We start from the raw sequence: 15401 nt of genomic DNA, 5'->3' as shown, positions 1-15401 counted from the left end.
ACTCGCAGGTTAATTAAAGATTGCGTTAATGAAATAATTTAAGCAATGCCAAGAAGAGTGTTTGTTCGCATGTTGTGTTACATGTATCTTTCCTCGTATATTTCAAAGTTTTAAGCGTTGTTGAATAATAGCATTCTCTTTTGAATTCTTCTCCAAGTAAACATCCAATCGGAATTAGCGAGTCTGTTGCTATTCTCTCTCAGAAATTAGAATTGTGGATAGAAAATACATCATGACTTTTCTCGGCTTCGAACTGAGAATTCCGAAAATTCATAATGTATATTGATATCGGAGTGATATTTAATTGTATCTATGGACATAGGCTTGAGAATTTCGAAGATGTTGAAAATAAGTTCCGAGAAAATCCTATATGAGTGACAACACACTACGCTAGACTAAGGCATAAAAGATATATGAAACGAAATATTTTCGATTAAGGCTGGAATTACGGTATAAAAGTTTGATAAAAGATCTTTAGCAAACTTGAAAAAGCAACCAATGAGCCCATTAGTTACAGACTCTCTAATGTAACCGATATGCTTATTGGTTGCGTTTTTCAAGTTTTAGGAGAAGTTTTCCAAAACTTTTATAAAGAAATGACGGCATAAGAATGTTCGTTTCAGTATGTTATGTTTCTAACGCTTTGTTACATCATATTATTGTTACGTTTTGTGTTTGCAATTTTACTTCTTTTGCTAGATGTTTTCGGCGATTAACGTTAATTCTTTTTAGGCCGGCATTACATTATAAAAGTTTGATAAAAGTTCTTTCTTCTCGAATGTATTCTCTAAGCTTATTGTTAGCATTTTTCATGTTTTATAACGGAACTTTTCGAGAACTTCTCTCTCTCTTTTATAGTGTAATGCCGGCCTAACGGATATTTTTGTAGTTTAACGTTAGTTCTTCTTTTAAGCCATGTTTTTGGCTCAGTGGCAAATGCCAGGTTGATTATGGGAGTCAGGTGACTACAGATATGACATTAGACGATCACAATACAGAATTGAAATGTTCGATCCATTATCAATGTTACGTTGTGCTATATCAGTGTAAAGCCATGTTACGTTTACAACATTTTTTAACAGCTTCTCAAAATGTCCATTGTTTGAAATTAGCTTTGCGGATAGGAATGATCATGACTTTTCACGCTCTGAATTTTCTTATGATGTACACTGATATCAAAGCGATATTTTAATTGTATCTATAGACATAGGTTTATCGGACTTTTAAAGCATGTGAAAATTAGTCTGGAGAAAATTCTGTAAGAAACATATTTAGATAGACTAAGATATACAAGACATATATCAAACGAAATACTTTCGATTAAGAATGTTTATTTCAGTAAAATATATATAGCACTTATTACGTCATATATTTATACACAACACGTGATATCCGGTGATATACAGATCACCGGTTACATCATGATGAGCACCTTTTCATTCAGCTCCGGGTTTGAACACAGAAGCGGTATTTTTTTTCCAATCAATTAATCTAATAAGTCATACATTTACATCTTATATATTTATTTATTTACAATTATGTATAATATAGTGTATGTGTTGTATGTTTATATATATATTATTTATAAGTATATATTTTTGAGAGACAATCCGTTTCCTATCATTTCGAGTAAAATATCTTTCAGCACAAGCGGTGTGAGCATCAGGACATGGAGAGAGCGATGCACATTGTTGTGAAAAAAATTTGCTACAAGTGTGCGGTTAATTAATACTATGATAATTAATAATTCAGTCATACGTATATAATAGCGTGTACGGGGTGGAAGCATCCCAAAGTAATGGCTTATAATGACAGAACCATACGCGCATGTTTATGAAAGTGCTCCACCGTCGATATGGAATTTTTTCAAGTTTTCTTATAAAATCGCGCATGCGCACTGTCGATGTGCCATTCACAGTACTTGCTCTGACTGTCAGTATGGGAAACACTGGTTGACTGAAACTGGTTTTCTGTGGGTTTCCAACAGCAAGGTGCACAAGTGCGAAACGCTTCAAAAAGTCTTTCCATGGAGAGCGATCAGGCATACAACATAGAAAATCCACGCACAGTACGTGATACAGGCAAAATAAGCTGCTGCAGATGGTAGTTATTATAACAATATAACACATTCCTCACAAGCAAACTTGACAATGGTACATAGCACATTCGCTGCATATTCCGACAAGCACCAATTCGTTCCTCACAGGAATGTTTACGTGGTGCATGCAGTGGTGGATGTTCAGTAGTAGCAATGAAAGAAAGACTCCCCGCAGACAGGCAGACATGATACTTCCATAACACGATATTCGAGCATATGTCATTTCAAGTTTAAAATATGGAAGACAGTTGGCAGCATCAGTATAACACAAAATGCACATAATTCTCACAGCATAAATACGTTAGGGTCACGCTTATACACATCATGCTCACCATGAAACTAATTCCCTGAAAATACCCCAGAGGAATGTTTACTAGATACATGTGCGGTTAAGTAAAAAGTAGCAGCACGTGGTCGCCACAACGTAAGGTTGGATGCGTGCTTACGGGAGCTGAATTTAAATCAGTGACGTGTACTGAACACCGTAAACAAACTGAGTGAAATGCGAAGCGTCTCACCTGATTTGAGAGAAACGGCCTCTGCAGCTGTTGCTTCCCTAACTGTTAGGGGTCATATACTAAACCCATAGCTTCTACCGCCTCCTTGGAATATTCCATCTTCCCCTAGAGGGCAATATTGCCCGCTTTAGGAACCACTGCCCTAACACCTCCAATGCTACTACATACTTGGCAAGAGATCGAGTACCGTTTGACCGTCCAGAAAACACAAACAGAAGTGGCACTGAGGAGTAACTGCTAAAGTTTAGACACTAAGGGGATGAATTTTATTACCCTGAATATGAACATGCGTGAGTGAAGTTTCCCTCTTCAATTCCAGTCAAATTTATATGTAATCACACATGCGTGGTTCTCTCAATATATGCCGGACGCCTTGTATTTTTTCAGGTGCCTGTGTAATAATTATACACCTTTTTCTCAGTGTAAGCCTATCATTCAAATAGACAAAATTGATGTAGGACAATAATGCATCGCCCCGATATCCAATGTACAAGCATTCGGTACGTGAAAAATAGTTGTTCTCATGAGACAAGAAAAAATTGTAGCGGATGAAGTGAGTAAAAAGCTCTTATAAAAATTTTAATGCACTACGTGGAAGCGATGATCATGTAACGGCAATAAAACATGCGCACATACGATGCAATATTTTTCTTTTCTTATTTAAATTACAGCAGTTTACAGACAAGCATTACTTGGCGTAATATCAAAACATACTTAATGTTTTTTTTTTTCTCTTTAATTAATCTCGTAATATATAATACGGTATTCATAAATCTACGCGATGAACTCAAGCTGTACATATTACATTATGTATATGATATTTTGTTACATGACAATATTTGCACGCAATCTCTAACACTTCTCACTTTTAAACAATTTCCACGAAACTTTTCGACAAAATAGTTCTCATCATGTTACATGAAAATAATGAAGGTTACAATATGTATATCAATAAATGTATGTATATATATATATATATTCTGTACATTGATGTAATTATTTGCAATTTTTTTCCCAGGTACTAATGTAGTTTTTTCCCCCGTTGCCCCAATGTTGTCTAATCTAGTATTTGTCCCTCATGCATGCACGTGACAATATAATTATAAGCACGTGAGAATACGCGTGCTATACAGAACAGAGACTAATGTAATATATTTCCTTACGCGCGCACACACACACACAAACATTTTCGTCATATCCACATCGCCCATTGCTAAGAATTTGCTCGTATAAGGCATCGAAGACTCAGTCGACCCACCACACGAGACTCTCGAGTATAAAAGCAACCTTCTAAATGTACTACATTTAGAAGCATCGTGGAGCATTTTTCTCCTGTTTTTTGAATTTTTGAAGTATAGGATCGGGCAGCTGCTTTGAAAAAATCCGGAATAATGCCAATGCTCATCCGTTTGATATCAGGGTGATCCTGAACTCTATGGACAGAATAAGAAGGGTAATAGTATACGTTTGAGACGCACAGTTTTTGCAACATATGGGTTTACAATTCATTAATTCAGTCAGAAAAAAATTGCATGCGCAGGTTCATATTTTAACGGTTTCCCTTAGAAATGCAAGATATCTCGTCTTAAAGAAGACAGAGATAAATAGATTAGAGCCATATATTTATTTGATTGCTTAATCCTAGAGCTCCTTGACTAGTCTGACTCATTCGCAGTCTTCGAGCAAAAGTGTTAAGTCAGCATTTTCTATATATATAGCCAATCATAACGAGCATTGAAAGGCGAGCGGATTCGCCATCCTCATCTTGGAGCGGTACAACAAGTTTTTTTTCCGTTCAAAATGGCATCTAATCGTAAATAAAAAACAGGATAGGGGAGCAGTGTTTGACTGTAATAGCGATAATTCTGATGTCACACCGGCAAACCCATTGGTGTACGCAAAGAGGGGCGGGGATTCGCCATGGGGTCGAGAAGTGCATTCTGGTTTATTTTTTTGAGTTGACCCTGAAGACTCAGTCCAGTTTGGACCAGAGACCGTGCAGGCTAAACCACAGGTCACCAAACACGATCCACAGACAGGGATAAGTCAGCATAATTCACTTCAGCATGCTAGGTACTTTTCTATCTCTCACTTTGGTGCTGCATAAATGGATTGCCACATTAGTCCCGGTAACAAAAATTGTTTGTCTTTGCATATACTATCACCTCTTTCATTCTGTTTGCAGAGATTCTAAGACAAACCTGGCCAATAAGCTTAAGTCTTTAAAATAAGTCACCTCTCATCAGTAACAAAAGAGGATTGATCTTTCATCGGCACACATGGATCACGAATGGATTTTTTTTTAAACAAATGATACTGCTCTTAGCTTTTGAATTGATTTTTTGATGAATTCCTGGGCAATTTCCTGAATTTTATAAAAGCTTGTACAGTGACAGCAAAATAAATTAAAAAAAAAACAACATAAACAAAGAATCGTGATTGTGCAGCTCCTACACTAAAATCATGCATGTTTCTACATGACTGAGATGCGTTAAACACTCAAATGATTTATGTACGTGATGACTTTGAGATGCATTTTCAGCTTGATGCTGTATACAAATTCATTATGAGCATATATGTTACAGTGATGCGAAAAATCAAAGACGAGGGATGACGTTTCTACATACAAGGAAACATAGGTCGACGCACAATGAAAAATATCAACTAATGTGCCACAGCTCCTACATCCCGAGAAGCGTGTCAGCTAACAAGGTGAAGAAGGATCAACTTCAGGGCATTGAACAGTTCGATTATCCGACTCGAATCAAATAAATTTCCTGTTTGACTCGAAAATGATATCTTTTATCAATAAAATACGAAGAAAAAAAAGTATTGTCAAAGAGTAACGAGTAAGATTTCGGTGAGTTTCGATCACTAATCAGTCATTATTGCACGCACAGTTCCTGTTTCGCGTTGAGCATGTTTCAACATATAGCAAGTCGTTTTACTGACTTGTAATTCGAATACTTATATATTGAGAAGTAGTGAGTATATTAAGAAAGAAAGCAAAATTGGGGAAAGTATAGAAGACTCGAAATAAAAATCCCCCAAACAGGAAAAATCTTCGGATAGTTTCTCCTGATTTTATAACTTTTAAATATTCCGTATTTTGATAATAATGATGAATGATGATTGTTTCCTCAATCATAATACGGTCTCGATCTCTGCCACGTCACCCGGGGTTGTAGCAGTCTTGATGAAGTGTGGGCCGTACGAGTGCAACGGATTCGTCTTGTAAGATTCCGACAACACTTCGTTGGTCAAACACTTGTCTTTTGTCATGTCCTGAGCTTCTAGTATCGGCAAAGTCGTTCTGCAAATAAATAAATAAAAATTAAGATGGTTGTTGGAAGACATTCTTCACATTATACTTGCGCAACATAAAACGCACAGTCCTCTGAACTATTGAGGGAGTTCGTAGGCACTGTGACCAGTGGAAAAGTTGAGCACCCAACATACGTTTTGGCACACGAAGGACTAGATGGACAACACGCAAAAATCGACAATCTATTTCTTTAGATCTTGGTTCTCCGTAAGGACTAGTCTGATATTTCACAGCTTACTTGACAAATGGACGTATAACATGTTTGGTCAAGTTCAGCTTCAAATGCAGGTGAGTACTTGTTTGTGATTTCGTTATTTACTAGGTCTTTTCCAGATAAGCTGCATCATCTAGCCAATCGTGCTATCGTACCAGTTCTTAACCTTTAATTCTTCAACAACGACAACGAGACAGCGAATCAGAAAACAACATACTAAATACAGTATCAAGACCACAAGCAAGTGTCGATCTTCATTTAGACCTCTTTCGTGTGACTTCAATCATTGTTCCCTGAGCAACCAGTTAAGAAGTGTTAAGCATGGTCATATGGGCGATTGTAAGGTATATACCCATCCTGAGAAGAAGATAGTACACAGTGTATGCTGCCATATTTTAAAAATTTATTTGATAATTATTTCGTTTCATTTTAGCAATATAGCATGTAGGGCTCATACAAGCTGGAAGGTGATAGTGGATCATTCCTCATTTAAGCATCTGATTTGAACCTGTTTGAAGTGTATGCTGGAGAGAGGAAAAAATGTATCACCATTTAACTTAGCTGAATATAAGAATTAAGAAATATAATTGTAGTTTTCTTTCGAAATTGAATTAATGATTTTTTTCTTTCAACAACTCCGATATCTGTGACAATGTCACTTGTATGTAAATGAATATGAGGCAATTTGAGAGGAACTCGGCAAGTAAATAACAGAAATGGTCTCACATGATTTCTTTAGAGTCACCTCTGAGTTCAGCTTCAAGTTGTTGAATCTTTATCTTGGCCAGGTCCAATTCGTGCTTGGTCTTCCACAAGGTGTTACTGCAAACGGGGTTCTTACATCGGTGCTCCCTGAGAAGGTCTGTAGCTTCGTAGACAGCACCGCGAAAACTCAGCGATTTCCCCATGCTCTGGAAAAAAAAAATCAAGATGATAAATACGAGATTATAAATCTCGTATCATGTGAAAATCCCATCTTCATTATCAATTCAAAATGAAGCGTTGTCAAAATGGAAAATAAATTGCAGATATTTTCTCACCCATTCTTCATTCATTGTGGCAGTTGGTGATCTGATCGCGCTGAATATCACACAGACAGAGCCGCGGCGTGCCTACCAACATTTTCCCCTATACAATTCTTTCAATGGTTTATTGGATATAGATTTGCATAAAACGTAAAAACAAATAAAATCTTCGTGATTTCGAATCTCGTTATGCTTGTACATGTGCCACAACATGAATAGTTCCAATAGCCTAGGTGTTGCCACTCAAGAAAGAAACAATTTAATTTAAATGTAGCCTTGCGGCGATTCCTGATAAGAGCTCATGTACGGAGAAGAAAATAATATCGCTCTAAGCTGCCAAAATACGTAGGCAAATCAAAAACAAATCGATTCTATTTTTTTTAAAGACGCAGACATCCTCGTACATTTCCTATTTAGCGAAAAAAATTGTAAATAAATATAGCAATTCATTTGATGAGAATAAAACGCAAATGCACAAAAAGTAATATTCTTTCGCCTACGCAATTATGGAGTGTTTTATTCCAGTCAAATAAATCACCAGATTCATTCAGAATACTTTCCCCCCAATCAGACGATATCCGAGATTATATTTAGCAAAGCTTTATATACTTCAGTATTTTATTTCTTTTAAATCTTTCAAAACTAAATCCTTCTCGATCTTTTTTGACAAGCGATTATATATATATTTATTTGTAAAATATTGTTCCAAATACGGCGCTTATTAGGAATTCTTAGTAGTAGAAGGTGCTTATATATGTTAACTATTAAAAAAATATATATATACGTAGCTGATTCATCTGCATCCGACAATTCCAAGATATGCGTATTAAAAAAAAAAAAATCGAGAATCATATCGATATTTTTCAGACTACGTTAGCTGTGCAACCTCTCGAAGAGAAATGTGATATTTAAATATTTTCATACGTATACAGTAAAAGCTTTTCGGCTGTTTCCATTTCAAATACACTTAAGCTACCGTTCAATACTGAAATTGTATTTTCTGAAATCTTTACTGACGTCAGGAGCGTGTCTCCCTATGGGGAGTACTTTCTTTTTATTCAAAATCTCTTTCGAATTCGGAACGGGTATTATAATTTCCCGTGAATGTATGTAACAAATTCCAGTAACAAAATATTAGAGTGATGTCAGTTTTAAAGACTTTCGAAACAAGTCATTAAATGCTAGTCAAAAATGATGTTTATATTCCATGTTTATGTTATTTGTTTCCATACACATTTTATTTGTTGTTGACGAAGCAGTTTTGGTGGCTCGCGACAATGTATATTTTATTTGATTTTGTTTCTTGTAATTGAAATGAACCCTTGAAGTTCAGTTTTAATTATTGACAGTAGGGTATTCATAGCTATGAAATAAAACAGTTTTCGCCTAGAAGTCTTATAAAATATAAATCCAGTTCTTGTTATGAATCACACACAAAAGTGTCCAGTATCAAGATAATTTATTTAGTCTCGACTATAGCCTACTCTCCCTGAAATAATGATCTAAAATGGTGTGACACAAAGTGAATTATATCAGTGAAGTGTTTTCACTAGGCGTAAATGGATCACCATGACACTAGAGTTGATTATCCCCTGATTTATGTCTTGTATATGAACAGAGATGGAGTGAGATAACGATTATATCCTCTGGAAATGGTACGCAATGCTCACCAGACTGATCAGAGTGAAGCAACCTCCAGCATCTTTCTTAGCCAAGTGTTTACGAATATAACGAAAGTAGACGTGCTCTAAGATGAGCACGAAGATGGTGAACAAGACCCCGCATCCTAATAGGAGGAAAGCGCTCATGAACTGATTCACGTCCAGGGGCTTGCTCAGGCTCCGCTTCTTGACCTTCGGTTTGCAGGCTCCTTGCAACCAAAACCGCTGTAATCGCTCCAGGTCACCTGTAAAGTAAGACATCGAAGAGTTTTGGCTATTTTTTCTTCCTTTATCAAGCGAAACAAATGAGATCGGTCGATGTTTATTCCAATTATTTATTGGTATATCATTCAATTATATAGAACCTTACCATTCTCTCTGTATTGTATCATGGCCTTGTTGAACATGCCTAGGTATTTTGATTTCTTTGGCAGGGCGAAACCGTAACCGGTCATAGCGTACCAGGAACCAACAGTGAGAAGACGGCATTCATTATCTTGACCAACTAAATACTCCAGGACCGTGGCGTCGTATATAAAAGCGTCTAGTTCACTGAATAAATGCAAAATATACGAAATAAAGATGTTGAAACGAAAATGAATTAATATCGGCCATACGAATGTTTGAAGCATTACATATTTTGTAACCCGAATCATTTAATTTTATATTTATTCCATATAGATTTGTAAAATAATATTCTAGCATCAAATTGAGAGAGTTTTTGCATGCCGAGGTCAATTTTTTGTCTCCACCGGGAATCGAGCCAGGACTTGGGCAAGCGCACTGACCATTGCATCACATATACATGGCCTTTCTCCCATTAAAACACAAGTACAGAAGGGTAATTGGCTGAATAGGAACATTGCAGCCTCTCTTAACTTCAGCGATTGGCCTCCGAGAAAAAACATTAATCTCTATTGTAGTCACCTGGAGGGCAATCGCTGAAGTTATGAGAGGCTGCGATGTCTCTATTCAACCAATCAAGCTACTGTGCGTATGTTTATAAGGTAGAAAGGTCATTTCTCTGTGGTATAATGGTCAGTGCGCTTCAATTTGATTGCCAATTGGTGTTTGTTGTTTAGATTTTAATTATCTGTTATACGATTTCAAACTGACTATTGTTTATATACATACTTTATTTTTCATTGCTTTCGTCTGAGACGAAAATGTTTTGTTTTTATAATAAAACCTTCCGGATACACCCATCCTTCGGGAACGCTTCGAAATTTCTCTGACATGTGAAGCGGGGTGTGTCCGGTCTTCAAAGGTCAGTGCACTTGCCCGGTTTGTAAGAGATCTTGAGTTCAGTTCCCGGTGGAGACAACAAACTTTTCTTTTCCAATTTCTCGGCATAATATCTCGAAAGTGTCTCAATTTGATGTGTGTAGGTCGAGAAAAAATCAACCATCTCCAATATTTGAGCAATTTTTGAAAACTCTGAAGCATTGGTTAAAAAATTTATTCATTTACTTGAAATATATTGAGGCATGATACAGTTCCCTCTCAGCCAGACACTCTTCACATTCATTTTAGAATGGATAACTTCATTAATTCGAAATTTTATAAATAGTTCAAATTCTTACGAAACATAAAATATTGCGTGTGCTGCCTCAAAAATATCACAGTCAAAAAGCCTTAATTGACTAGTAAGCGGAAACTTGTCTGTGAGGTAGTAATTCGCAATGCTAATTACGAAATTTTAAATATTGACTGATCATATTTGCTGCTCGTTTAAATATTTTTCAACGGAAGTAGAATGAGATTGTGATTTTGATAATATTACTAAATTATGAAGAAATGGTTATTATGAGGAAACACGCACGAGTCTTTATTTTAGCTTTCCCCCATGTTTTACGCTTTGAAGTGGCTAAACGACCGTATAGTTGTATTATGTCAATGATTTTTACTTTCTTTTTAGGTTTTGGACTGACACGTTGAAAGCTTTATTGCCAATACACAATTTTAGCTCTCCCATTGCCCCAGATGATGGGCGGAACCATGTCTAACTTTACTTTATAAACTTGATGGGGCGTGGTAGCAATATACTAGGGATTAGCATAATTCCATTGTCCATATTGTGATCTCATTAATGGTTTTAAACTCAATGTTGCTTGAATGAGTACTAGTCTTATTTTTGATCTTCGTTGCGTTATCAGCTTCTTTATTTACTAGGATTGTTCTTGATCTTCATTGCGTTGTGTGGATTTTCTTTTCTGTTATCCTTATTGACATTTTTAGTATATACTGGAGTTTACCAATCAATATAAGGAATGATTTTAAAAAGACAAATTAATTATTTTATTATTGATTTGATTACCCTTTTTTAACAGAAGCGATGCCTTCAAGGACGGAAGACCTGTTGAAAGGCTTCATGTAACGATACATGTCATCCTTGTTCCGTTTCAGGACAGCCTCTGTATTCCCGTGGGGTATAGTTCCGAATCTAAAAGGAGGATCCACTGACCGAGGACTCGTGAGCTAACAGATAAAATAAATTAACGCAATGTTTAGTATTATTATAGTTTCATGCGTATTAATAACAAACAAATAATAAAATTGATTTTTTTTTTATAATAATTCAAATAGTATTGGATACGATCGACTTACTCTCCTGTCCTCAATGCCAGACAGATCATAAAACTCCTCCCGCGTTATCATAAACGCGGCCAAGTTGGCAGTGTAGATAGCGAGAAAGACGACAGCGAACATGGCCCATACGCCGGACATGAATCGGGCCGTGTAGCCACGTGGACAATCGACGTTTACGGCAGCTCCAAATAGAATTGCCCAGACCAGCCAATAAGTACGGAACAACGAGAACTTGTGTTCTGCGAAGAACAAAGGGGGTGAAGAGAAGAAGAAAGTGTTTGACAGAAAATCACTTGAGAATTGAAATTTTGATTATTTTGAGAAGAAATCTTACTCATAACTTTCAAAAAGCATTGGTTAAAATGACATTCATGAAGAATGAAAATTAAGATTCTACTAAAAGTGTTTCCTTCAAAATGCTAATGCATCTTAAATTATTTACGTCGAGATGTTATTGGAATATAGTGTGGAATATGAAAGCAACTAATTTCTGGATCTAGTAATCAGAATCTTTGATATTCAACACGATAATTCTGGATCCATTACGACAGTAGAATGGAGGTAGAAAGACGTCACGTTGCTATGACTTAAAGAAACATAATTGGCCATGATCTGCTCCTTCATATTTGAAAATTCTGACGACAAAATTACGTGCATCACCAAAAATTATTGTAATTTGAAGAAGAACCGAGAGAGAATTTCTTCCTTCATCTGTCATTAATTCAATCCGCAATTATGACAAGTAAATTTTGTTCAAGCTTTTAAAATCAATAGAATCATATATAAATTTGATATTCGGGTGAAAATCCCAAAAAAGAAGGTGGGGGGGGGGAAGATAAAGTGACCCTAAAAGCTTTAAAAATCAGTAGAATTATATGCAAATTTGATATGCGAGTGAAAATACCAAAAACGGGTGGGGGGAGAGAGAAAGTGACCTATAATTAACGTTTAATAAAATATTTTTAAATTTACTGCATTTGATGGAATCTTTGTAATTTGATTGGTTTTTTTTTAACCCGGCAAAACATGCGTGGGGTTTGGCAGACTACATTCCTGATGAAGTGGACTCTTTTATTCAGTAGCTAAGTCAAACGTAGATATCTTTATAGTGCTGTCGAAAAAAACGTCGTTTTGGTCATAAAAATTGTTTTATTGCGGGTTTTTTTTTTAACGATTTGGTGTATAGAAACGTAATAAACGTTTCGAGCAATTTTCGGAATAAGTCTAAAAATGTTGACTCAGAACTAATTATTGGTCCCCATAAAAACGATAGATGGCTGTGAAAGTCAATTTGGCTGCCAAAATGCTGTGGAGGCAAATCCAAGGTGCAGACTAAGAAATAATAAAAAGAAGGCTACGGCAAAGTAAGTGATGAAGCATTTCTCAGTGATCCTGACACTGACTCGCAGTTTACATTGAGAGCAGCTGAGGAAAACACAATTTCAACAAACAAAACAAAATGAAACGCATGATACGTTTAAATAGTTACTTTTTGAATAAATAAAAAACAAAATATAATTTGCCTACTTCAGTAATAAAATCACTAAAATCGGTGTCTGAAAAACCTCACACGCATCTTTGAATTTTGATGCACATACTACCGGGTTAATTGAAGCTAGTGTACCAATATATATGGTACAATGTTACTCATGATATTGTATTTCAGTGCGGTATTATATCCTTCTATGTTACAGTGTAATAGATAAGAGAAGCGAGGGGATGTAATGAGAGAATTAAACAAGTTCTATGGAGACGTGATTCATGAAAATCATTATACGTATCATTGAAGTTAGACGATGGTATCAAATATATATATCGCACAGCCTCTTTTTAGATTTAAAATTATTAAAATTTCAAAGAATATGCTTGAAATTTATGAGATGAGAAAAAATTGGGCATTAATAAGAAAATCTCTAACGAGAGTATATTTTGGAAATACATTGATTAAAAATACCGTTATTCAAAATTCGAAGAAATATAAGATATTGCTAAGCTCAATGATTTGATATACCTGATTTTTTTTAAATAAAATACTTTATACATATTATGTGAGAAAATTATTACCAATTGCTACTATTTCTCGTCTTCTAAATCCCTTTAACGTGTTAAAATAATTAAAAAATATATTGAGCAATTACACTGGATCACTTATCAGGAAGTCTCACAAAAGTCATGCCAGGCATTTCTTGGTGCACAAAAAGTATCCTAATCTGATTTGTTAGTAAGTATATTTACACCTAAGTTCAATTTACAACCTTGTTTTCTTACACTCAACATATAACAAGCAGTAAATACACTGGACAGACATTTAACACACACCAATCATACATCTACACACACTTCTACAAAACCGATAAGCAGTTACGTTTTCATACATTGGCACTTAACACTCGCATCCGAAATGTTTAAGGGTTCGGATAACGCAGGAAGTAAAACAATCTATGTGAGCCAACGTTTCTCAAAATTTCCAAACTGAATACACATTCCAACAAACAGCCATTTTTCATTTTACTTATGAGATTGCTTCACATCGAACTATGCATTTTTCTACGCACCACACATAATTTACAGCACATCGAAAAAAACCACACACATAACCACGCACACCACAAGCACACTAGTTCATCTTACGGATGCGATCAAGCCACAAATAAGCGTAACAGCAGCTAAAAAAAATAATAAAGCCAAACACATAATATTTGGTTATTTATTTTCATAACCATTCCCGACATTCGTTCATGCAAACTATGTAATAATAATAATAACAACACTGCACAGCATATGATTGACTATACGCAGCGGCTGCGGCGTACTAATGGTCGTTAATTAGCTGCGAAATAAAAGAAAAGCGTACGTACAACAATTCTTACCTGGAAATTTCTCTGCGAACTCTGCATTCGAGAAGAAACACATGTTTTTTTATGAGAATTACAAATTATTATAACGTTTTAATTTTCTTCACTTTTTTTCTATAATTTATTTTAAGAAAAAATGTAAAATTTAAAGCAGAACAAAATAAGACTATCGATTTTTTTTCCAACTTTCTATTTTAAAAGGTTTTTTTTACCTTTTCAAAAACTCATAGATCCTGTGGTAAAGATCACTTTTAACATCTTCAGATCTGTTATAGAGAGTGTGTAACGTCGACATTCTAATCGCCAACATACTTGAGCAATTTTCAGATACACTCAGTCCCGTATAAACGGAGAGATATCCACGGTTCCAGCGCACGATATCCGATTAAGCGGGGTATTCGATTATACGGGCAACAATTCAATTTCTGTTTAAATATCATTAATGTGGATATTGAAATTGAAGAATCAATATTAAAAAAGCTTCTAGAACAAATCAGACAGCAAGATGAAATGAAAATTATATGTAATTGAAACGATCACAATACCCAAAATTTTCGCTTTTCATGGAGAAAGTTAGCGATCTCTATAGGCTCAACAGAGAGTAAAAATAAAACCATTAAATGTATATGTATTGAAGATAACTTTTAGGTATTTTTGAGGAGAAGCACCAGCTACTCAAATCGGCCTTTTGGCTAAATAAAGTGTAGTTACTGAAATCTAGACTTTTTCCTAATCTCAACTTTCCTAATCTTATTTCGTCTAAACTAAAGCTTATGATTTGTGCTTATACCAATCAGTCATTTGAGTGGGTATTTGAGTAAGGAACCCACGCCGACCACTCAAATGCTTATTGAATTTTTTTTAATGTTTACAACATCTGTAGCGAGTTGTGTGCGATCTCTTAGGGATCTCGATCTGAACATATCTGATGCACGTCATTTCGTTTTTGGAAAAATCATAATGGCGTTAATAGATAAATTTTTCTTATCAAATAGCCATACTATAACATATAATTAACAGTTTAATTTTTCGAATAGTTTCGTGTCGAGAATTTACATGTGAATAATTCATATATTGTGCATGGATATTCTTTTAAATAATATAATTACTGTAGTA

General features: G+C 35.3%; 1 protein-coding gene across 1 annotated transcript in view; it reads right to left on the bottom strand.

The window, feature by feature from the left end:
* Window positions 1–4996: 4996 nt before the first annotated feature.
* Window positions 4997–15401, bottom strand: part of LOC149082550 (glutamate receptor ionotropic, NMDA 2B-like) — a 58622-nt gene continuing 48217 nt past the window's right edge. The window contains exons 10-16 of the mRNA XM_089235796.1: window positions 14301–14321; window positions 11449–11669; window positions 11159–11319; window positions 9212–9393; window positions 8851–9086; window positions 6882–7066; window positions 4997–5929 (exon numbers count right to left, since the gene is read on the bottom strand). Coding sequence (XP_089091922.1) covers window positions 5761–5929; window positions 6882–7066; window positions 8851–9086; window positions 9212–9393; window positions 11159–11319; window positions 11449–11669; window positions 14301–14321 — 1175 coding nt within the window. The 3' untranslated portion in view covers window positions 4997–5760. The remainder of the gene's footprint in view (window positions 5930–6881; window positions 7067–8850; window positions 9087–9211; window positions 9394–11158; window positions 11320–11448; window positions 11670–14300; window positions 14322–15401) is intronic.

Source organism: Pholcus phalangioides, unplaced genomic scaffold (assembly GCF_987345545.1).
Source record: "Pholcus phalangioides strain wild (caught in Gottingen) unplaced genomic scaffold, Ppha-v1.0 ptg000009l_1, whole genome shotgun sequence".
Taxonomy (NCBI): domain Eukaryota; kingdom Metazoa; phylum Arthropoda; class Arachnida; order Araneae; family Pholcidae; genus Pholcus; species Pholcus phalangioides.
Note: the sequence above shows the minus strand (reverse complement) of the source record. Positions and strands in the feature narration are given on the sequence as shown.